Here is a 25,163-nt window from a genome sequence, read left to right as displayed (position 1 = left end):
TTCGGGTGACAGCTGTGCCTGGTCTCTTGCTGATGCTAAGACCTCTGCCACAGGAGTCACACCTGCAGATCTCCATTTCAAAGGGCAAGCGAACTCTCTCCTTCTGCGTGTATTTCTGTCTGTCTGTCTGTCTGTCTGTGTCTCTCTCTCTTTCTCTCTCACTCTGTCTGTCCAATTTTAAGGGAATGAAGGCCTGTGAGCCCATCTCTGAGAAGACCTCGAGAGGAAGGATGGAAGATCCTAAGTTTGGTGTAGTAAAGCTTCCTAGGCAGATCATGTGTTGAAACGAATGAAGCAGTAAACGAGTAAGTAAGCGCATTGTGGCAAATAACTAAATACATCAATGAACAGAATGCAATGCAAACCAGAACTATAGGATTTGAGAGCTGGTCGATCCTGTGGAATCCAGCGTAGGTATGAGTATGTGTAGTTGGTTTGTAATCATCCAGGATTCATATCCCATGATGCTGACGGAGGTTCACATGTAATCCTGTTCCTTTTCGTGTATCGACGAATATGGAAAATGTGCGGATGCCATCGTTAGAATGCACTGTCTTTCCACATTTCAAGTCAGAATCTCAGATTGCCGACTGCCTTAATAAGGTTGTGAGCAAACGGTTTAGTGTTGCACTGGGACCTCCTCTCCGGCTTCCCTTTCCATTCAAAGGTTTCGTTGAGGTGGTCTGCAGGCCTGCCAGGTAGGACTGGAGGTGAAGATTAGGTCAGGCCATGGCCTGGACTGCTAACTTCTCCAAGGGGGCTTGCTTGAAGGAGGGCCTTGCTGCAGCTTTGGGGCAGGGCAGGCGTCTGGGCGCAGGTCAGTGGTGGCTGTGGAGGCAAAGAGAACCTTGTGACCCGCCCCTAGGAGACCCCGCCTCACGTGACCAGCGGGTCCCCTGTTGTCAATCACCAAGAGGTCCTCCAAGAGGTCCTCCAAGAGGTCCTCCAGGAGCCGGCAGGAGGCGCCTATGTGCCCTTCCGCCTGTTCCCGGGTGTGTCTGTCTGGTGATGACGTAAGTAAGTGACGTACTTGGTAACGGTTGTCCTGTGCTGGGGAGCTCGGACCCCTTCGTTCCTCCCCTGCCCCACCAGCCACAGCCTGGCTCAGTGCCACCTGGGCAAGGCCTTCCCGTGTTATCCGCGCCATCTCCGACCCTTGCTCAGCCGGTGTAGTCCGGTGAGTCCTGGACGCCTCTGTGTCCTTGGGCCCTAGTGTCAGTGCGGTGGTCTGGGCGGCGCCCCCCATGGTCCCTCCCCTGCGTCGGGCTGGGCGACGCTGCTCCAGAGCCTCAGTAGGCCCTGAAGACGCAGCTTGCGATGCCGAGCAGGCCGGGGAAGGCCACAGTGGGAGTAGGCCGCAGTGGGAGTCGGCTGCAGGGAGTGGTGGCCATGGCGCGCTCTTGGGAGGAAGCGGGTGGAGGTGGTGGCTGGGTGGCCCAGCGGTGCGAGGCAGCCGAAGCGGCCCTAGTGGACCGACAAGTGATCCAAAGTGGGGGCGAAAGGAGACGGGCAAAGGCCAAAGGTCCAGGCCTGCGACGAAGGCCGCAGCCGCGCCGCACACATTTTTCACTGTGTAAACATCGGCAGTGGTGGACTAACTCCCTGTGGGGGAAAAGATGCTGGAGTGTCTGTAAGCCTACCTTCTCCAGGAAACGACCAGGGATTGCAGGAGAGGGGGAGCACCATTCTGAAGGCGGCCTCTGGAGAGAAAGATTTCTCTCTGGTGGGTGAGGAGGATGTACAGCAAGAGAGTGGGAGGCCGCACGCGCAGTGAGCCGGCCCTGCCCTCTCTGCCTGTGCGCCTTCTTTGCTGGGCTGTCTTTCTCTGCACTTCAGCTTCATTTCCTGGTGCTGCCTAGTGGTGCCTGGTGCTGCCTGGTGCTGCCTAGTGCTGCTTGGTGCTGCCCGTTGCTGCCTGGCGCTTTCTCACATGGTTTGTCCCCTGGGTGGCTGCAGTGAGACCCCAGGAAATTCAATTTTTGCTCGAGTACACTCATATGAGCCCTTAAGTTGAGGCGGTGCCGATTTCAGCCAGTATTGCCCCCACTGTCTGAAAATGCAAACTCAAATTCGATGCGAAAAAACTGCTTCCTAGTGTGTCCAGTGGAAGACTAGTGTAAATTAGGACAATGAAAAGGTCTGGAGGTTATATTGTCATGTATCGGGAGAAAGTTTTTCACTTCTTGAATGAACGATGATTTATCTTTTTGTTTCCCTTTTATTTTTCCCTGTCGTTTTCCTGTCCCTTTTTCCTTTCAATATCCTTGGCATGACAGTGGGTTTGGAAGTTGGCTGTACGTTTTTTCCTCTGAAGAAATGCTAAGTGTTACTAGTGCATACTGGAGACCTTACATGCTTATGGGGGTGTTTGTCCTCTAGTGGTGGGGGTTGGGGGACGAGAGCAAAATAAAAACGTTCTTCTCTCAGAGGACTTTGGTCTTACTGGTTGCTGAGCAGTGAGAGAACCATAGTCGATGCACTGTGGAAGGTGTAAGGAGAGCTGACTAGGGTCTTCTGTGGGGCAGTATACGGCTCAGAAAGCTGGCCGCTGGGGATTTTAGCTTACATGCACAGCATTATGAAAAAGTAGGTATTTTAATGTGTTGAGGTGTTCTTTTTTTTTTATTTTTCTTATACTGGTGTGTGGAACTGTTTCTGCCTCTTTGCTGCAATAAAGAAAATGGAAAGTATTAGATCATCCAGATTTTTCCATTCTTGTAAGAAGTATGTAAATAAGTGCTAATCATGTCTAATGGGAAATGGTTTAGAACACAATTTGGAAAGTAGAAACTGGCAGTTCCTTCAAATGAAAGTAAAAAATAATCTTCTAATGAAATCATATATTGCTAAGTGTGATTTATCCTGCCATGGAAACCATACCTGATGTATCAATTGTCATTATTTAAATACATAGAAACATGCGGTGCTAATACGCTTCAAATGCCTGTTAAAGAAACATGGGAATTAACTTTTAGAGTTGTCAGATTACTGACCAAACAAAGTCAGAAATAATTGATCTGTTGAGCTCAGACTAACATATTGTGTAGATGCTGGCAGGTCCTTGGGGTCCCATTTTGGCTGGAGGAGGGGGTGAGCAGGGTCCACCATCCTCTGCTCTTCACCCCCAGCTTCCAGTGCTCATGGAGTTACACCTTGGCTTTTAGAGAGATTCCCAGGCATGAGCATAGCAGTGCCACAAGTCCGTGTTGGTAGAGCCAGCAGTTCCTCAGCAGCTGCACTCAGGGGCTGTGGGCATGAGACAGGGGGCACCGTGGCCAGGACACCACTGCTGCTCAGATGAGTTGGACACTTTAATTACTGCTAATCAGTGGGACAGCCTGGCTCTGGGAGATGAAATCGTGCTTGGATATCTTTTTAATTAATAGATAAGCCAAATAGCTATATGGCATGAAAAAAATTATATGATAATACGCTTTGAGGTTTTCCACTCAGAAAATAATGAGAATTTTTGACCATAGGAAGCTGTGAGGGTGCGTGTGAACTCTTGCTCTGTCACATACAGCTAATGACATGTGGCTTTCATACTTTTTTTCTTTTAGTGTCTCAGGTTATAGAATCCGAGATACCATAGTCACAAGTGACATTTTAGCTTGTAAAATTGTGTGATGATACCTTATCCGTTGGAAATATAGGAATAAGAATCTGGCCATGATTCATCAGACATGAATTTTGAGCGATTGCTCTCTTGAAGAGTTGGTGTTCTGATTGATGCCTCTGGTTGGTCCCTCCTGTCACTGCATCACTGGTGGACACTTGTAGGTGGCTCACACATCTCATATTGCTGTACTCGTTGGTATGTACCATTGATAAGTAGGAACTGGTTTGGTATATCACAGCAAATGACAAATGGTGTAGACCTGTCTTTGTACCCCTTCCGTGAGCTATAGTTGTGGGTTGTGTGCTTTGTAGCCTGGTCCATGGGAAGCAGCAGGGGGCACTGACGGTTGCCGAGTCACAGTGGGCGTGTGGTGTGGAAGTTTTCTTGAGGGATTTTGTTTTGGTTCTCCTTTTCATGAAGACTGGAATCAAGCATACATGTAAATTTTTGGTAATCCATCTGTAAGTTAAAAACTCGGAAAGTTGCAGATATTTACAGGATGGCTCCAGTTGAGACAATCTGAGATGCTTAGACTAGAAAGTTCATGAGGGTGCAGTTGTGAGCAGCATTGCTGAGGTATGTGTGACATTGGACTAGAAGCTCTTGTTCACTGCAGAAGTTTCAAGGCAGAGAAATATACCAGGGGAGTCAATGTGGGCTGCCACTACTAATCGTTATCAAGAAATGGTGCCTCTTCTCTCATGGTTGGTTGCTCTGATTTTTCCTATCTTGCTGAGTAGAACAATGCGCTTAATAGCAAGGGTGTTATGGTGGCTGACTAGAGAGAAGATTTAGGATGTCTGCCCTGTCCTTAGGTTAATTATGAAGACACAGGTATTTACAGAGTAGCTCCTAAACTTGTGTAGCCTACACTGTCCTCACAAAAACCCTGCCTGGTGAAAGAACTTACCAAATGGCAATAACCCTTTCATTATTCTTCAGTTATTGAAATCTTGAAGCACCTCCTGTGACTGTCCAGTTACTGGAGTTCCTGAACATGTAGAGCATGTGTTTCCAACAATCTTATGGTATAAAAGCCAAGTTTTCCACACCTTTTCGGGACTGCAACTGATCACAGCAGCAATGTTTCAGCAGTTCTCCATGTTTACTACATCAGGATGAGGTTTTGAAAGGAGTGAGTGAAAACAGAGAGGCGGCCATTTGTACAGGCTTTGTTGGCTGCCTTGTGAAATAAAATGCTTAGGCCATTGTTTTTGTGGATTATAGAAGTAGCTGATTTGTATTGGGAGAGCTGAAGTCCTACAGAGAAGATAGAATGATATCCTGCACATTACATCAACATGAGGTGTTTCAGGACATCGGTTAGTTGTGGCTGATGAAGAGTAAATTAGCCTCAAGCATAAGAAAGAATCAGGTGAGATTATCTTTAGCAGGAAATCATGTGATGAGTTTATATGTGTCCATGTTTATATGAGTAGTTCTTTTATTTTTTTTTACTGTTTTTATTTTGTGTGTTTAGAAGGGTAGTCGGTGATGAACTGGAAAACCAGAGGTATACATATTTTGGTAGTAGTCGCTTTTGGCCAAAGGATGTGTTATTTTATAACTTACACACAGTTTATTTTTTGCATAAACTAATTATTTATTTAAAGCTATAAAAGTGAGGCAGATAGTTGATAAAATAATTTGGAAAGGATAATTAGAATGATTCACAAGATTTAACATAGGAGGATGATACTTTACAAAACGCCATGAGGGGAATAAAAGTCAAACTCTAAGTAAAAATGCCACATTACAGAGTATTTTATAAAATACAAAGTCGAAGATATAAAAGAACTATATATATTCTAACTCTAAAAATGAGTAATCGCGACTAAATATTAGTTTTAAATTTACAGTTCCTGGGCATGAGAGCCACGAAACTGTACATATCTCCGGAAGTATGCACAGCCGTTTGCTCAGCCATACAATTTACACACATTTTAGAAAGACAGTCCCTGTCCTTGTTTAAAACTTAGTGTTTTGAGGGCTGAGTATGGTGGCTTATGCTTGTAATGATACCTGCATAACGGGATGACTTTGAAGCCTGGGAGGGCAAAAGGTTAGGCTAGCAAGATGACATGTAAACTGGGTCTGATGGCACAGGATTGTGATCCTAGTTACGTGAGGTAAGAGCATCTTGAACTGAGGATACGTTAGATTACCCTGAAAAGTAATACAAGCCGAAGAAGCTGGATGTTTTCCTGAATTTCTTGTCTAGGGTTGGTAAGAGCCTAGATAAAGTCATAGTTGAGCCCCAAAATTGTTCGTATATGACTGACTGATTGACTTGCGTCCTTTCTTTTTTTCTTCCTTTCTTTTTTATGTATGCATGTATGCATATATATACATATATATATATATATATATATATATATACTTTCTACATTAATGTATATCTTTATATATATATTCACAGCTTGTGTTCTGGGAATAGGACTTGTCAATTTGTCAATTTTGTCAATTTCCTTTTATCTTCAAGGTGGTGTACAGAGGATTTAGAGTTACAAATGAAAGGCAACCACTCCCTTTCTTGTCGTACCCATTACCCCATACCTCATTAGTCTCCCACTTTCCATCCTTCCCAACTCAGTTAAGTTTTACAGTGCGTTTCCAACATAGTGTCTTGTGAGTATCACTGGGCATTGGTTTAGCTTTTTTCCTTTGTCTCCTTTGTTTTTCCTTTGTTTCCTTTGTTGATCCCTTTCCATTCAGATAATTCAGGTAAACATATTGTATTTGACTTTTTGGGAATTTGAGAAGTAGCTATCAATGTGCTAGAGAGGAGGGGACAAAGAACTGGAAGGCAAAGTAGGTAAGAATTAAGGTTCCCAGTGCTCTTCATTATTGGTGTTACTTTTGTTAACTTTTGTTACTTTTGTTACTTTTGTATTAGAAGTTTGAGATGCTGAGTATAATAAATAAGTTGTAAAGAAGCTGGGTATTTCCTTTTTTTCTTCTCTCTCTCTCTCTCTCTCTCTCTCTCTCTCTCTCTCTCTCTCTCTCTCTCTCTCTCTCTCTCTCTCTCTCTCTCTCTCTCTCTCTCTCTCTCTCTCTCTCTCTCTCTCTCTCTTGTATTGTGGTCGGGGGTTTGGGAGAGCAGTCCTGGGGCTTGAAGTAGGACTTGGGTTGAGTCCTTGAGCTGTTTTTCCCAAGGCTAGCACTCTACCACTTAGAGCCACAGCACCACTTCTAGCTTTCTGAGTGATTAATTTGTGATAAGAATGTCAGGAACTTTCCTGGTCATGCTGGCTCTCAGCTTCCTGAGTAGCTAGGACTACAGATGTGCTATTTGTCAGGAATCGATTGGTGAGGGGTTTCTGTCTTAGTGTTTCTTTCCACTTATCCTCACCTCTCCTGTAAGGAGGTTTGCACAGTGTTCTCAGGTGTTTTAGGAAATGCGCTGGATGCCTGGGAACTCAGTTGATCCAGCTGCTTGGGAAGTTGAAGCCAAAGGATCACAAGAGCCTAACAGTGGGGAAGGGTCTATGTTAACTGACTAGCTAGCCAGCTATCTAATTACATAACTAAATAACACATCAATAAATAAATGTATTATCAAAGTGGAAATGATGTCATCTGTTGTGAGTACAGTTTCAAAGTTTGAACTTTGCCGACAATTGTAGACCTCTTTCAACAACGGTTCGAATGAGTAGTGTTTCTCTGATATTGCATGGTCAAAAATGTCTTTTCAGCAAGATAACTGCATCTCTGTGTGCCCCTCATAGGTTCATATCCACTGGCTTGCATAAAACTGGTTTATAGGGCTGGCTCTGGTGGCAACTCCCACTTTCAGCTTTTTTGGTGATGATTCATTGGAGTTAAGAGTCCCAAAGGCTCTCCTGCTCAGTGTGGTTTAAAATGTGCTGGTCACATCTCAGCCTCCTCAATAGCTAGGATTACAGGCCCTTGAACTGCTTTAGTTATTTTTGAAACAGAGCCTTCCCTTTTTGACTGGGCTAGGCTCTGACTCTAGTTCTCCTCCTGGTGACTTGCTTTACAGGCATGTCTCAGTGTGTCCCCTGGTCTCTGTGGAGACCAGGAGTTGCCAGACTGGCTTTGAACCATAATCTCGCCTCTCTCTCACTCTCCAAAGTACCATACCTTAACTAGCAGCTCTCCTAGGCCAACACATGTATAGATGTTTTAAAAACAAACCAGGTATAGACTCAGATATAACAAGGTAAGCATTATTCTGAATTAATACCTAAATAAAAATTTGAATTGTGCTAGATTATGATTTGACATGATTTTTATACTGCAGTAGTACAAAATCTCAGTATAGTACTTTTGCAAAATAATTGAGCAGCATTGAGTAGAAGCCAGGTGCCGGAGACTCACGCCTGTAATCCTAGTTACTCAGGAGGCTGAGATCTAAGGATCATGGTTCAAAGCCAGCCTGGGCAAGAAACTCCATGAAACTCTTATCTCCAATAAACCATCAGAAAACCAGAAGTGGCTCTGTAGGTCAAGTGGTAGAGTGCTAGCCTTGAGCTGAAAAACGGAGGGACAGTGCTCAAGCCCAGAGTTCAAGTTCCCCGACTGAAAGAAAAAAAAGTATCTTTTAAAATTGCTTTTTTTGTATGCATGTATCCATATAGTAAGAGTAACCAAAGCTTGCTTTAGAAATACTGTACTGCGTGAGGAATATACTTTTTTGTTTTGTTCTGTTTTTCTTATTTTTTTTCAAACTTTCTATCCCTACCCTTGTTTTTTGCCTATGGAATATGCTTTTGAAGTTTGGTCACACTGGCTGTGGGACATGAGCCTTCTTACTATTGGTTCTCTCGCTAGTGTCTCCAGAGGAACTGAGATTATATGATGGTTGCCACAGACTCAATTGTACTTGTCTAGTTGATATTCATACAATTTTCTTTTGTGAAATATGATCTCATTTTTGTCATTTTGTAAAATAGTTCTCTAATGATGAGTAGACCAGGGGAGAGCCCTAGATGAAATTCAGTGATCATAAGTGTGCTAAGCATTTCCACTTGTTTTGGTTTTTCGTTTATTTTTGTTGTTGTTTACATTTTCATTAGTTTGGGTGGAGTAGATGGAGTGCTGGCACTGGTGCTGTTTCTATTCTGTTTGGGACGCTTGAATTCTGGGATTTGGGAGCTGGAACTCAGGACCTGAGCACTGTCCTTCCTTTACATTTTTCTCTCCAGACTAGCACTCTACTACTTGAACCACAGCTCCACTTCCTGCTTTGGTTATTTACTTGGAGCCAAGAATGTACTGTAGATTTTCATACATGGACAGCCAGGCTTTGAACTGTGATCCTTAGTATCTAGACATAGGAAATTTTAAGTCAAGGTATCTGAGTATCAAGATATAGGAGATTTTAAAACAGGGTACACAAAGAAAAGCTCTGAGTTGTCTTTTTACATCCCTGACTGAGTAAATGTGTCACTTTGAAAGGTAGTGCCTTGTTGAAGGTGCTCTTAAGCCTTTGGCTTTCCTTTGCAGCCTTATTTTAAGCTGTGGAAATGTGGAGAACATGAGACAAGATAAGGTAGGCTGGGAAAGTAGTATGTGTAGTAAAAAAGGTAGTACATGGGCTATTTAACAGTTTTTCTCAAAGTCTAATTAACATTCATGTTTTTCCCCATGTATTTCCTAGATTCTGTTCCTTAATTAAAACTTCCAAATGAGCTCTTCACAGGCGGTTTATGGTCTTAATTTTGCAAGTCTTAGTCAAGCTCAAGGTGCAGTGAAGGCTGAGAGGTAGACTGATATGGAGAGACAGAGAGAAACAGACTGAGGGTCAAATAGATAGTGTGTTCAGGGCAACCATCTGGTGACCCGTGTGATCACTTGGTCTTCTTCTACATTTGCATATAGACTTGGACTCCTTGTATCATCTGTCTTGAGACGCTTGTGCTGGCTGTATTGTTGTGGGTATTTCAGTCCAATGTTACCAGCATATTCTTTCTCCCTTCTTGTAGATACATCTGCCATATGTTTCACTGATAAGAGTGGTGTCATTGAATAATTAGAGGAAGTTAGCAGTAGTGGGCCCCTGCTAAAACATTACCAGAAGAGGTTTAAGGTGCTCTGAAATACAAAATGAAAACACTTCCAGTTCCTCCACCACGGTTCTTGAGCTGGGAATTTTATCCAGGGCCCTCATACATGGAGAACATATGTTCTGCTGATAGGTTGCATCCCTATTTCTTTTGTTCTGACGATAATGGGGGAAGGGGAAAGTAGGGCATCAAATGCACTGTTGCTTCCTATGAAAAGAGGAGATGGGGTTGCTCATATTAGTAACTGCTCATATGAGAGGTATGTTCACCTCTCCTGTGCCCCAGTATGTGTTAGGAAAGGAAAGCATTCAGTGACTCTTCACAGACCCAGACTTCAGGCTTTAAAAATAGTTGCTGTCTTTGCCAGATCGTCTACAGCATGTAGCATTGGCCGATTTCTTTCCTATGTGCTGGAGCTCTTTCATCTTTTTCATTGGTTGGTCACAAATGATTAAAGTACAAGTGAATCTCAGAAGGCTGAGTACCAAAGAACCTTTCCAAAGTGGAAAGGAAGCAAACACACCTCTTGTTGGAGTAGTGATGTACTTAGCACCCTCTTACCAGGCAAAATTAGTATTTATAGCAGGTAAGCCGGTGATAGGCTTAGCCTAATAGTGCAGGGTCTTTGGAATATTAACATCTGTGTAAAATTTTCTGAGCAGCAGACCTCTATGGATGATCAAAGGAATTCTGTTGGAATACTCATCTGCCTACAGATTGTTGGGATACCCTCTGCTCAACACAATTGTAGGATTTCTACATTAGAATCAACTTTTGTTTATAGGGTTTCCAGTCAGATGTGGTTGTGTCTTGAAGGAATAAATCCACTTGAAGGACTGTATTGATTTCAGACATCAGGAAATTATGAACTGTAATGTTAAAAAAGAAGTAAAAGGAAGAGAAATTGTTCATGAGGAATTGGCAAGGGATGATACCGAGTCTGGCAGGGAGTGAAGAAAACTGTAATGTGTTATACATTAGGACTCTCCCTTAGTTTGTGGGTTTGGACATGTTCTTCCTGTTGGAAAAAAACAAAAGCAACAATATGGGAGGAAATCAGAAAGGTGAAAGGTCAGGGATAAGGTAGCCCTGAGATACATGGGAGGAAAACTAGGATGTCACTTAAGGAAAGGGAAGGAATTGTGTGCCAAATCCTGAGCAGCCTAAAGGATAAGTAGTTAAAAAAGAAAAGCTGGTATGTCAAAGGAACTTGTGTGCCAAATCCTGAACAGCCACAGGATAAGTAGTTAAAAAGAAAATCTTGTTATATCAATGGAATTTTTTTTTTTTTGTCTGTCATGGGGCTTGAACTCTGTGCCTGGGCGCTGTAACTGAGCTCTTCAGCTGAAGGTTAGAACACTACCACTTGAGCCACAGCTTCACTTCTGTTTTTTTGTGTGTTTTTTTGGAGATAAGTGTCTCGGGGACTAGTTTGAACCACAGTCCTCCAATCTCATCCTCCTGAGTAGCTAGAGATTACAGACGTGACCATCAGCTATGGATATCAGTGGCACTTTTGTTTCCATGTGTGCCTTTGTGTTGGTCTTTAGAGAGAGTCTACTTCCATATGTAGCAAGCTTTTGCTTTGGCCTTAAACTTTCTATTGACCTGCATGGCAGAGCACACGCTTCATCCAAAGCACTAGCATTTCTATTACATTAATTGGATTGGCTTTTGTAGATAAACCGAAAATGCCCTTAATTCAGTTTCATCTAGTTGGTTAGAGAAGATTAATTTGGATTTAATTGTGTGGGTGCCAGTCCTGGAGATTGAGCTCAGGGCCTGGTGTCCATGAGACTGAAAAAGGATTACTTTTAGGCTCCCTACTAGCTAGGATAACAGGACCCTGGCACTTTATCAGGCTCTTCATTGAGAAAGCATCCTTGCAAACAGTTTCTACGCCGACTGGCTTCAAAGTATAATGCCAGTTAGTAATCTCAACTTTTCAATGAATTATGTTTGAGCCAGGAGCTCGTACCTTACTTGCATTTACATTTTTAAGAGAAGAAATAGAAATATGTAGTGAGACCTAGTTTTGAAAATCAGGAATAACAATAATGGATTTGCAGCCAGTATTGGTTCTCTGTTTCATTCGGGTTGATGACTGTGGTCTTGTTATTTGAAGCAACGTGATTGTCTTAAACTATGTTTCTTACCAGTGAATAGAGAAAAACTGGGATGTTGAAAAGCCATTGTTTATATATAAATTACAGTTGAGTGTGTTATTTACTTGTATGTGTTTATCAGGACCACATAACCTTTTTTGAAAAAAATAAACTCTTTTCATATACTAGGTCTGATCTCTGTCCCTGAGCCTGTTGTACTCAAAGATAAGACCTTATCTCTTGAGCCACAGCAACAGCTTTTTCTGAATAGCTTATTGGAGGTAAGATGTCAAAGATTTTCTCCTTTATATTGTCTGTGAAGCAGGATGTTCAGATCTGAGCCTCCTGAGTAGCTAGGATAACTTGTGTGCCACTGTTGGGCAGGTAGCATGTCTTCTGAATAGAAATGCATATTAATAGCCGGGCACTAGTGGCTCACACCTGTAATCCTATCTACTCAGGAGGCTGAGATCTGAGGATCACAGTTCAAAGCCAGCTTGGGCAGGAAAGGCTGTGAGACTCTTATCTCCAATAAGCCACTCAAAAACAGGAAGTGGTGCAGTGGCTCAAGCAGTGGAGTTCTCCCCTTGAGCTGAAGAGCCCAGGAACAGCACTCAACCATGGACAAAAAAAAAGAAAGAAAGAAAGAAAGAAAGAAATGCACATCAATGTAGGTATCTATGTATCTACCTATCTATGTATTGATGTGTCTATGTACATATCTATCTATACCTGAGACTTAATTTTTCTACTGGAAACTAAATATAAAGTGAATAACTTTACTCTTTTTCTATACCTCTGTTAGCATTTTAGCTACAATGAGAGAAAGAGAGGGATTAGGGTTTCACACAGGTTATGAAAGTGGGTTTTTATTCTGCTCATATGAACTTGTCTTCTTTAATGGCGGAGAAGAGTTCCCTTTTAGACCAGAGAGCAAATGAAAGAGACTGACATACAGTTACATGTTCCTCCCTATTTCTGTAATCACAAGGTCATTATAAAGGGAGGCGGCCAGTGACTACCCAAAAATGCAACAAGTGTTTACACTTCTTAGATATTTTGAATTGTTACCATTTTGTGAATTGGTGATAGCAAGATTAAGGTACCTTAAACTTAAGGTATAAGGAACTCTCACAGAAATCCCTTTATTAAATGGGCTCAGGTTGAGCCAAATCATGATACTTTTAACGTTTCATTGTTGGTTGTACTTTATGCCTTGTCATAGGTGCTGTGACGACTCAACATTAAAGGTCATGGATGGAGATGGATTTGAGATGCAGCCTCAAGAACCAAACTCATTCTGTCCTGCAATAGGTATAAGTGTGTCTTACATGATCCTACTTTTAATGTATCAAACTTGGAGTTTTTTATTGAGAGAAGAAATGTCCCAATTTAAGATTCATTGATGGCCTTGTAATTCTGCCAGATTCTCATAGCTAATTCATTGGTCTTTTACTCTGGTCACTTGGCTTCTCTAATTTTCCCAGTTATACACTTCCATCCTAGTAGCTATCACAATCAAAGTGTTCGTAGTTGGATGTGTTATTTGTGTCTATTAGTGTATTATCACAGTTCCTACCAGCAAGACTGGTAGTACTTGACCTCGGGATTCTGAGATACATAACTGGATTCCCTTTGGAATTTCTTCCATAAGGGCAAACTCAGGGTTTCTGTGTGGCTTCCTTTAGATTCTCCTGACTATAAAGATTTTTTCAGTCCTTCTTTGCTTTCCACTTATCCACCATATTGATTTTCCCTTTCAGATTTTTGCTCCTGGTACTTTGCACAGGATTCCCTCAGGCAACAGTGAAAGGAGTTTTCTCATGTATTGTATTTTCCATACCATGTCCTCCATCACTTCTGGACTCCAGCCAGAAAACTATTCCCCCTAAGAATGTGTACGGTTATCTTTAGAAATCCAAGCCATTGCTCCAACCTTAGAATTTATCCTATTATGTGTATTTCCAGTTGTTTTGGTATACACACACTGACACAGGTGGGCACACACATTTACAAACATGCACTCACATGCACACACAGAATAACCTCTTATATACAGACACATGGCATTTTTACAATATTAGGAAGTAGGAGTTTGTTGTTATCTCTCTCACAAATGTGAAATATAAAAGGCCATTCTCAGTGTTCCCAGTCCATGAATGTCACTGAAGTTGTACTGAAGTTTAGCCCTTTTTAGTTGTAAAAGAACATTTAAATCTGATACTAATGATCCTGTGGGCATAGGTTAGGAAGTGCAGCAACCTTCTGGAATACAGTTTCTCTTGTAAATTGACAAAAGTTATAAACACAAATTGCCTGTTACTAAGTTCAAGATAGCCTGACACCTGATAAACATGGAGAAACACCTGAGTTCACAGGTGTCTCCTGACTGCAAAGCAAGCTACTCAGGATGTTGAGATCTCAGGATTCTGATTCCAAGCCATTCTGGGCAGGAAAGATAGAGAGTTAGGCTGGAGCCAAAATCCTCTCCAAGACATTTTCAGGTCTTTTAGTCTATCCCCAGGAGAGACACAACAACACAGGAAAAAGAAAAAGAAAGTAAGCACAAAAGACAGTTTTAGGAAGTATTAGCATTGGTAGAGGTACAGGAAGACTTTCTGGGGAAAGCCATCTTAGCTAGCTCTAGTGCTACACACATGTAATTGGGGTCCTCAGAAGACTGAAGTGGGAGTATCTTACGTTTGAAAGCACCCCGGCTATATAGTGAGACCTTGTCTTAAGCATGATTAAGGAATCTAGGCCCTGTTGGCTCCTGCCTAATCTAAGCTACTCAGGAGGCTGAGATCTAAGGATTGTGTTTCAAAGGCAGCCGGGGCAAGAATGCTGGTGAGACTCTTTTCTCCACTGACTTGCTGAAAAGAGCCTAGAGTGGAGCTGTGGGTCAAATGGCAGTAGCCCTGAGCAAAAACTCTCAGGGATAGTATCCAGGTTCTGAGCCCCATTCTCAGGACAGGTACCCTAAAAAACAAGAAATTAAAATACACAAAATTCAACTCATCCTTTCATGAAGGTCTTACTCTTTGACCTACATAATTTTTGGAACTCTTGTTATAAGAAAAAGTCAGCTTGCCACACAAGATTAACTTTGTTTTGTGTTCTCATCTCTATTCAACTTGTCTGAAGTATGTTTATCCTGAAATTCTGTTGCATTTCTGATGTATGTCTATCTTGAATTTCTGCTGTCTTAACTCTTAATTTGACCTACCTTTTCTTTTTAGTCTCTAGCTCCTTACTGTTGCCTTCAGCCCAGTGCGGGAGTTGGAGGAGGAAGGCACCAGGGGACTGGACAGGTGTTTGTGTGTGTGCGTGTGTGCGTGTGTGTGTGTGTGTGTGTGTGTGTGTGTGCGTGCGTGTGTGTGTGTGTGTGTGTGTGTGTGCTGAAGGTTGATCGCTCAGAATAGGTGCTATCCCAGAGTGTTTCCCTTTGCTGTCTTTGTGTTATTTTGCTTAAGGCTAACTCTCTTGGGGTTGAGCCACAGATCCACTTCTGGCTCTTTTGGATAATGTATTGGAATTCAGAGTCTCACAGACATTCTTTCCAGGGGCTGGTTTAAACCCCATCCTCAGATCTCAGATCTCCTACTAAGGAGGATTATAGGCATGCACTACTGCCTGGGATTTGCTAGCTGTCGAACATTTTTGTAAGAAAATATTTACCTTTCATACGTTAGGTTGTGAAATATATCAGTTTCCTTTCATTAAAAGATGTTTTCATTCTGAGACCAATTGTGTTTAAAAATGTAGCTTGCAAGCCAAGTAGGCTCTGGTGGATCATGCCTCTGATCCTTATTGCTCAAGAAGCTGAGATCTGAGGATGTTGGTTTGAAGCCAACTGTGGCCAGCAAATTCAAGGGACTCTTATCTCCAATTAAGCACCACAGAGCAGGAAGTGGGGATGTGGCTTAAGGTCTTGGTCCAAACTGTTAACGTTTTCTCTCAGATGTGAACGAAGCCTCCTAAACAACAGTGGTACATGAAAACTTCTGCAGGGCCTTCTGTGTTTACTCATGAATAGACACAGCAGACACACCCGAAGAGGATACTGTTCCTTGAGGAATCCAAAAGTGTACATCTTAAATACTGTTCATGAAAACGATTGCCACAAATGGAATTCATTTCGTTGGTGTTGTTTCTTATTCTTTTTTCCTGGTGGATTAGTTGTACTGTTAGGGTGGACAAATGTAGATGTGATATTCAATATACCTTATAGAAACAATGTACTATGTGCAACTTGTGGGCAAGGATGGCAGGACAAATCTGGGAGGAAAAACGGATGGTGACACATTATCTAGAGAGTATTTTACTCATAACCTGACTTATGGAACTGTGACCCACCCCTTCATCTTCCCGTACAACTCTTTAATATTAAAAAAGAAATTGTATTTTTAAAAAGTTACACAAGAGGGCTGGGAAGGTGGCTCAGTGGTAGAGCGCTTGCCTTGCATGCCTGAGGCCCTGGGTTTGATTCCTTAGCACCACATCAGCAAAAAGAAAAAAGCCGGAAGTGGCGCTGTGGCTCAAGCGGTAGAGCGCTAGCCTTGAGCTGAAGAGCTGAGGGACAGTGCCTAGGCCCACAGTTCAGGCCCCACGACCGGACCCCAAAAAAGAAAAAAGTTACACAAGAGAATGAAACCTCAGTTCCAGGAACACAACTAAGGAAGGGAGCGTGTGAAGGGACGAGGTAGGAAGGGAAGGAGGCATTGAATAGGAGAGCAGGAAGGAGAGGACAAAACTGAGAGGGTAAGAGAGGAAGTAACAAATGGAGGAAGGGATAATAAGTGAAGTAAGCCAGGCCTAAAGAAACTTAGGTCCCATGCTTTCCCTTATTTGCAATAACTAGTGTATGTATGAGTCAACCAGAAAAGGTCAGATAAGTTGATGTTAGGGAAATGAACCCTAAGATATGTATTCTAATGTTTTTTTCTTTCATGTGATTGTTTCTAACACAGTATTAAGATTATTTCTTTGTTGCTTTGTTTGTCCCTCCCCCATGGTATAACCCCTTCATTTACTGTATTTGAGATTTGGTATAATTTGTGAAGGGAAAGGGAAAAAACAAATCATTTAAATAGGGATACTGGTGGATACATTGCAATAATGAGATGTACAAGTCCTTAAGTGGAAAACAAGCTTTAGACCTTTTGTGGGGGCGGAGGGGGGAAGGAGGATTGGAAGAAATGGGAAGGGGAAACAAAGGAGGAGGCTACAATGCTTGATAAGAAATGTACTCATTATCTTGCCCATGTAATTGTCACCCCTCTGTACAGTATTTTCACAATAAAAAAAAATGGAGGGAGGGAAGGAGAAAAAGCATAAGGATAATAGGACTTGGAATTATATTCCTGAGTGTAAAGAGTTTTAGCACATATATGGTACATGTGTGCACATCTGATGGATACTAGATGGAGAAAACAAAAACAGAGCGAAATGGAAAAAAATCCATCAGAAGGACCCATCAGCTTCACAGGTCATTGATCAAAACAAACTAAGCAACTCATGGCATCAATGGGAGGGAAGGGAATGAGCAGGAAAGTGGAAACTGCTGATACTAAGCACAAGGAAAGAAATGTTACATATCACCTGATGTGGAAGATATAACTGTATTGTCAAAGCTCATAGAACTCATAAACTCTATAGAACATGATAAAGACAATTTGCCTGATGAAAGTTAGAATGTGGTTGTGACTTTTAACTAAGTATCACTATCTCACAATACTGTGGAATTCATGTAATCACTTAGTCACAATAAAAAATTTGCTAAAACAACTACAACAACTAAATCACCAGTTATAGGGCCTAAGGCTTTGGAATTATTGCATGTCTGATTGCTACATTTTACACCTCATGTTTGTAGGAAGGAAGATTTCAGTATATTCCTACCTATCAGTTTTGGTTCTTCGTAGGGAAAGAGAGTCAAGAGGATTCACTTTCACTGCTGATTTGCTTATAATGTTGGCTTTACAATTGCTACAAACAATGAACCAATTTTAATTAGAAGATTGTAAAATAGTTCCAAGATTCCACAACATAGCTCACCTGTTTACAAGCAGTTATTTAAAACTAGGATTAAGAATTGGGGATACGGAATTCTATGCCTCCATCAGAAAGAATGACATTGCCCAATTTGTTAGGAAATGGAAAGGCTTGGAAAAAATTCTATTAAGTGAAGTAAGAGAAGCCCAAAGAAACATAGGTCCCATGGTTTCCCTTATTTGCAATATCTAATATATGTATGAGTCAAACAGAAAAGGTCAGATAATGAGATGTTAGGAAAATGAACCCTTAGATATGTATTTAAATGTTTTTTTCTTTCATGCATTTGTTTCTAACCCATTTATAAGATTATTTCCTTGTTGCTTAGTGTGTCCCTCCCCCACAATATAACCCCTGCTTTCACTGTATTTGATTTCGGTATAATTTGTGGAGGAGACGAGGAAAAACAAGTCGTTTAAATAAGGATACAGGTGGACCCGTTGCAACAATGAGAAGTACAAGTTGTCATGTCCAAAACGAACTTTACTACTTTGGTGGGGGGGGGGGGTGGGGAGGATTGGGTGAGGGGGTGGGGGGACACAGGGAAGGGATGTGAAGGGTAAACAAAGGAGGAGGCTGCAATGCTTGATAAGAAATGTACTCATTATCTTGCCCATGTAATTGTAACCCCTCTGTACAGTATGTTCACAAAAAAAGAAAAATACATTTAAATACATTTAAAAAAAAAGAAATGTACTCATTATCTTGCCCATGTAATTGTAACCCCTCTGTACAGTATCTTCACAATTAAAAAGTAATAATAATAAAAATTTAGAAAAAGAATTGGGGATACCCAGCCTAACACCGTTGGATCAGGCCTATAATACTAGGTATTCAGGAGGTTCAGATTGGAGGATCAGCCTGGGCACCTTTGGGTAAAGGAAAGAAAGTATATGTCTTGTTTTTTGTTTACTGTAACCTAATTTAGCAATACCAGAAATTTGACTTATGTGGTATGCTGGGACAATTTTTTCTCAAACATCTCTTAAATTATTTTCTTTTCTGTGAGTCAGATTAGAGATTGTATTGGACAAAAAGACTAAGAAAATAGCACTACTTCATGTATATCAGCTGGTTGATTCTGATATATTTCCCACCTCTGTAGTGAATGATGCATGCAACTTGGATCATGGTGGTCCCATTAGACCGAATATGGACATGGAACCAGAAGTCAGTTCTTGTAAAGTAGATGACACTTGCCCTGAAGTCATGAAGATGTCCACTTTAAAATCTGACAGTGGAATGGATGACTTAGGTAAAGAGGAAACCTTCAGCATGTTTATATGCTGTTCCAAATTACTCATCTTGATTCCTTAAATGGTCGACCCTTAGCTTTCCTAGACCAGAATAATTGACATCTTCTTTGGAGACATCTTTTAAGATGTACTTGAAATGTATGGTAAAAGTATTACAGAGGACTGTGTTGAAATGAAGGTTCTAATGAATTCTTGTCTTGTTTCCTGACCGGTGGCCATGCAGACATGGTAGAAAGTGCCACCTGAGAGTAATTTTGGAGAGGAACTAGTGTGTCAGAGCAAAAGAATTTTTACTTCCAGGGAATAGAAACATGTATGCCTGTCAGTGACTGCAGGCAAAAGAAGAAGTCTTAAGTAAGCAGAAGGCATGTGGTGGGAAACATGTCCATAAGTTGTGGGGATTAAGAGCTACTCAGGATTTTGTATTTGGGACAGTAAGTTTACTATGAAGGTACTCTGCTAACTGAATGTGTCTATGCCTCCATTTTATTATTATATTTCAGGCAGAACTAACATTTTTGTCCAAGGACAGCCTCAGCTTATATTGCTGCTAACTGTAGACTGTTGCGAAGCTGGAATCCCACATCCAGATTGTTGTTGTCTCAGATTGTATTACTCCTAAATATAGTCTACTGAGTAAGTAGCTGGGGCTCACACACAGGATGTCTGTTGAGATGCTGTCTCTGCGTTTTTTCCAAGCAGCTCTCCTTTAGTGGCTGGATTATACACGTAAGATGCTCTACCCAGCCTACACTGGGTATTCAATGCAAGCAGTATTTGAATGAAGTAAGGGACACTGTTTTAGTCATTACTATGGTCTCTTTTTTCAAAGAAGGCATCCTTGTCTTTTAAGTCAGCAAGAAATCCTTAGGTTGTTGATTCTTTCCTTCTTGCCTTTCATGAACTCGGTCTTTCTGTCCTCTTTTTGCCTTTATTCTTTCCTTCTCAGCCTTTGTTACTTCCTTTCTTCCTTTCTGTGTTCATTCCTTGTTTTCTTGCACCTTTCCTTCTATCCTCCCCGCTTTCCTTCCTTTCTTTCTGTCTTCTTTCCCTCCCTTCATCCTTTGTTCCATTTTTCCTTCTCTCTGTCTCATTTTCTTTCTGTCTTTCCCTTTCTTCCCCTTGGGGTTTACATTCAGTGGTGGAATTCTGTGCTTTACCTTTGTGTTTTCAGGACTGGAGGTCTATCACTTGAACAACAGTGTCTCTTTCAGCTTGAGGTTTTGGTGTTTAACTGCAGAAAAGAGTGACACATGCTTTTCTTCCCAGTCTGGCTTTGAACCTCAGATCTTCACATCTCAGCCTCCTGAGCTGTTAGGGTTACACATATGAGCCTACCGGTGCCCAGCGACATTGGTGCTTTGAAAGTTTATGGAAGGGGTCGATGGTATACACCTTCATTCATAGCACTTTGGGAAGCTGAGTCAGGAGGATTTCAGCCAGCATGGGCTAGCAAGATTCTGTATGAAAAATCAAAGTATGAATTACAGCAGAGTCTCAGAAATTAATATCTCTAACTTTTTGTGCATCTACTTAATTTTGTACTTAGGTTTTGTTGAAATTACTGATGAAGGATATATCGATGTGATTAAAGGAGAGGAATATGCTACCGCTCTAGCATCTTCTGCTATACATGAACAGCAAGTGGGTGACAATGAAATGAAAGCTCTGATGCCAGTCTCATGGACAGTTGCTTACGGTAAGTCACATAGTAGTTGAAGAATTCAGTCTTTGAATAATGAAAAAACTGGCATCTGTGTTATTCAGAGTTTAGCACTGAGAAATGAATTTGTGGTGGTTTAAGGAGAGGTGAGGAATTCTCAGATGGGTTTTCTTTTTCCCTATGCATTTTGCTCTGAGTTTCCAGGTACGTTAGAAAGGGACAGACTTTCAATGTGTTAGCTTATAATTTTGCTTGTACATGGCTCATGACTTGACCACCTCTTTAGGAGATTGCTGGGTTTGGAAGCAAGGTGTTTCCTGGTCTCGATATGAATGTGTCCATAAACAGTCCCTAAGCGGTATGGAGGTTCCTCAAAACACATAGAGCTCCCCTGTGACCCAGCAATCTGACTTCTGATGCCCCTCAGTAGAAGAGTAGATCAAGAAGATATTATACATATATACAATGGAATTCTGGCTTCCATCAGAAAGAACCATACTGTCCCTTTTGTTAGGAAATGGAAAGACTTGGAAAAGATCGTATTAAGTGAAGTTGACCAGTCCCAAGGACATTTAGGTCTCATGGTTTCCCTTATTTGCAATAATTAGTATCCATAGAGGATAATCTTATCAGAGAGCTGAAAAGCTCAGAAACCTTGTACAAATGACCATATAAGCTGGTGCCAAGTGAAAGGAACCCCAAGATATGGACACAAGAGGTCTGTCTTAATTGTTACTGTTTTAAAAGTACCATGTGATTTTATTACTTTCTGTTGTTTTTGTTGTTTCTTTGTATGTTCTTTCCCCTATGGCATATCCCCTGTTGCTACTGTACACATTAAAAATAAAGTAAGAATTTTAAAAAGACACAGTGACTGAAATAAGGAGTTTCTATATCTCATGAGTGTCAGCACTTGTTTTCATGTTTGGGGCTAAGAGTCCCTACTGTTTTATGCCTCATAATACTTTGTAAAAATGTTTTTAATACTCACTTACTAGGTGATATCTCTGATGGACCTGAAAACCAGACTTCTGGAGCAGGTACCCTCTTGCATGCAGATGAGTGTGGTGGCCAAGATCGACTCGCTAAACAAAACCCAGGGAAAAGGAAGAGAGATGATTCCCAGCAACAGCAAATGGGTGAGGGAAGGGTAGTTTTCACTCCACACGTTGGTGAGGTTTTAGAAGAAATTGATGAGCTACAAGTAGCTTTTGTTTTTGAAAATAGAGTTTCTAGAATTCAGGGAGAGTCATGAATGAGTTCCTTGGAAAAATCTGATTGTGGTTCAGAATGAAGGAAAGGAATCAAAACTGTAAGCTGATTTTAGTGGAGATGAAACAAAATTCCCAACCCACCTTATGGGTCTGGTCATTGTTTTTAGGGTCCTGTGAGTTTCAACTCACAGGATTTTTCTTGTTTGTTTGTTTTATTCTAGGTCATCGACCCCTGAGCTAAGGTACATGGCTAGGGTGCTAGCTCTCCTTTCTTTTTCCCCTTGCATTTTTTTCTTATTTGGGTCTAGCACTGAATGAAGTGAGCTGGCACATCCCTTACAGCTCTCTCATATGTATAATTGGAGATAAGAGTCTCAGGAACTTCTCTGCCCTGTCTGGATTGGAACCTCAATCCTCAGATCCTCAGGCTCATGAGTATCTGGGATTACTAGCATGAGCCACATGCACTCAAATTTCACTCATTATTGTCAAGATAAGCCAGCCTGGGCAGGAAAATACATGAGACCATTATCTCCAATAGACAAAGAACCAAATCGTCAAGTACAGCTGTGGTCCCTCTGCAGGCATATAGGATGATATTTTTCTCATTCTCAGACTTTTGTTTTATCATAAAGTGATATGTAAAGAAAAGGTGCCACCAAAAGGTACTTAGGTGTAAATTCTGTGAATGCGAGACAGCTGTTTTACAAGGGATATTGAGTCATCACCTTTTAGCAAGAACTCTCCCCACAATTGTGTAGGGTGCAGAAAATGTTTTGGCCCGTATTAGAGCACAGAATCCACATGAGAATCCATTGGAGAGGTTATGGGTTGTGGAGGTGGGGGGGGGGAGTAGGGAGATGGGGCGGAGGGAGCTCTATTAGCACTTGTCCTGGGAATATGAGTCTGCGGACTCTTCTAACTTGAAAACACATCCAAAGTCTAAGCCCAGCAAAGAGATGCCATTTAAGGGTGACATTTATCTTCTGACTTCCCCAGATACCAGAGAAGCAAGGCAACATGGCTTTATCAACCCAGGAAGCAAAAGACACCAGTGTTGGTATTGTGACCACAGGAGCTCAAGCTCAGGTGATTTGAAACGACATATAATTTCAGTTCACACCAAGGAGTACCCCCATAAGTGTGACATGTGTGGTAAAGGTTTTCACAGGCCTTCCGAACTCAAGAAACATGCCGCTGTCCACACGGATGAAAAAATGCATCAGTGTAGACATTGTGATTTCAAGATTTCAGATCCATTTCTGCTAAGTAGCCACATTCTGTCAGTTCACGCCAAGGATCCTCCCTTTAGATGTAAGAGGTGCCGAAAGGGATTTCAACAACAGGATGAGCTTGAAAAGCACATGAACACACACAGTGGTCGGAAAGTGTTTCAGTGTGAGCACTGTGAGTACAGCACCACAGATGCCTCAGGCTTTAAACGGCATGTTATCTCCATTCATACAAAAGACTACCCTCACCGCTGTGAGTACTGCAAGAAGGGATTTCGAAGACCCTCTGAAAAGAACCAGCACATACAGCGACACCATACAGATGAGAGCTTGTCCTCTCAGTGTGTCCACGGATCTTTATAAACCTGTGCTGTGAAGCAAGAGACTTTCTTAAAGGCAGTCATCCTTGGTCATAGGCAGCTGTTGATGTACAAATACAGCTGAGTTCTCTGTAGGCTTTATTCAGTAGAGCGTTCTGGATCTTACTCTCTTTCTTTAACAGATGAGCAAAAAGAAAAAAGATTAAAAATCATCAACAAGTTGCTTTGTAGAAAGTAGCCAATCCTTCTCTTTACTGAAGTTTTAGTCTTTGAAGCTTTAATGCATGCTTACTTACCTAACTTTCCTCATCTCAACAAGATGAGTCACTCTAAAAAGTAATCATCTTAACCAGGTTGGGGCAGACATTTTCACATTCCTTGGAGATGAGATGATTTTGGTAATATAAATAGTGTCAGATCTTAACTGAACTTTACAAGGAATCATTTCCTGGTCTTAGTTTCTTCAGCCTTTTGGACTGTGAGACTTTCCGTGTGAGCACACTAGTGAAGCTGAATACACATTGACCGTATTTGCCCAAAGTTTTCATTTTGTCCAGTGGGAAAAGAATGCTACTACTGAGCATAAGATTTCCTTTGTACTGTCTCTCTATTTTTCAGCAGAGCTACCTTTCCAAGTAATTTTGATTTTTGCTCTGTGTGTTCAGATTGTGTTTTATAAATGAGACCTCATGTAGTCAGGCTTTATAAGACTCTCAGAAGTGCATGGTACCTGGTGACACTTTTGGCCACTTAGCTGTTTTTCTTGGGTATTCCTCAAATCTTATGTCTAGGGTGAAAACTATTCGACAATATAGAGCTTGAATATCTAGAAATGTCTGCGATCTTTCTGTAAACTTGATATAAAAGAGTAGAGTTCATGTGAAGTAGAGAGATAAAACGAGTGAACTGTGTAGAAAGTTTTCCCTAATAACTTTTATTCCTGCCTTGAATTGTTCTGGGAAATTAACTCAGACATGGTCCTTCTGTTCTGAGAAGCTGGTAAAGATACTTTCTGTTTTGCAATGAAAGGGACATGAGGAGGAATTATAACTCCATTTAATAAATGAATGAGAAGTAATTCCTAGAGTGGCAGATTAAGCCTTCTTTTTGTTTGTTAGAAAACAATGCTTGAAGAGTTCCTATGCAGGCTGGCTTTTATTAAAGCTTAAGATGGAAGCAGTGGAGGGGCTCAGATTTGCCTTGAGCAAAAGAAGCTCAGAGGCAGCACCTAAGGCCTGAGTTTGGGCAGGCAGGCAGACAGACAGACAGACGATAAGCCCAACACACACACATCTTCACACACACACAAACACACACACACACACTCATACACACACACAGAGTTCAGATGTGAAGTTTGGCTTTCAAATATCAGCCAGTCTTTCCATTTTGTCTAAGAGTTCACTCCATGTTAAGTCACTAACTTGACTATAAATGAAATATGAAATTAATTCACTTTGCTCGTCTTGAGGCATTAAGCTTTTTAGAAAAGAGGAAATTTTTTACATCTCTTAAAATAGAAAGGGACACTGCCAAATGGGGCAACTAATAGAACTGATTTTAAGAAGCACATTCTGAAGAATCTTCTGGTTCATGATACTCCAGGCTACATGTGCTAATAGGCTTTTATTTTGTAGTGTTACACACACACACACACACACACACACACAC

General features: G+C 41.4%; 1 protein-coding gene across 1 annotated transcript; it reads left to right on the top strand.

The window, feature by feature from the left end:
• The first annotated feature begins 1,118 nt into the window (after window positions 1-1,118).
• On the top strand, window positions 1,119-25,163 carry LOC138823812 (zinc finger X-chromosomal protein-like). The gene is made up of 6 exons (XM_070017372.1): window positions 1,119-1,177; window positions 12,979-13,067; window positions 18,913-19,062; window positions 20,613-20,762; window positions 21,725-21,865; window positions 22,940-25,163. Exons 2-6 carry the CDS (start codon window positions 13,007-13,009, stop codon window positions 23,533-23,535), a joined length of 1,098 nt encoding a protein of 365 aa, XP_069873473.1. The 5' UTR covers window positions 1,119-1,177; window positions 12,979-13,006; the 3' UTR covers window positions 23,536-25,163.

This window comes from Dipodomys merriami, unplaced genomic scaffold (genome assembly GCF_024711535.1).
Source record: "Dipodomys merriami isolate MVZ:Mamm:240054 unplaced genomic scaffold, mDipMer1.0.p SCAF_123, whole genome shotgun sequence".
Lineage (NCBI taxonomy): Eukaryota > Metazoa > Chordata > Mammalia > Rodentia > Heteromyidae > Dipodomys > Dipodomys merriami.
Note: the sequence above shows the minus strand (reverse complement) of the source record. Positions and strands in the feature narration are given on the sequence as shown.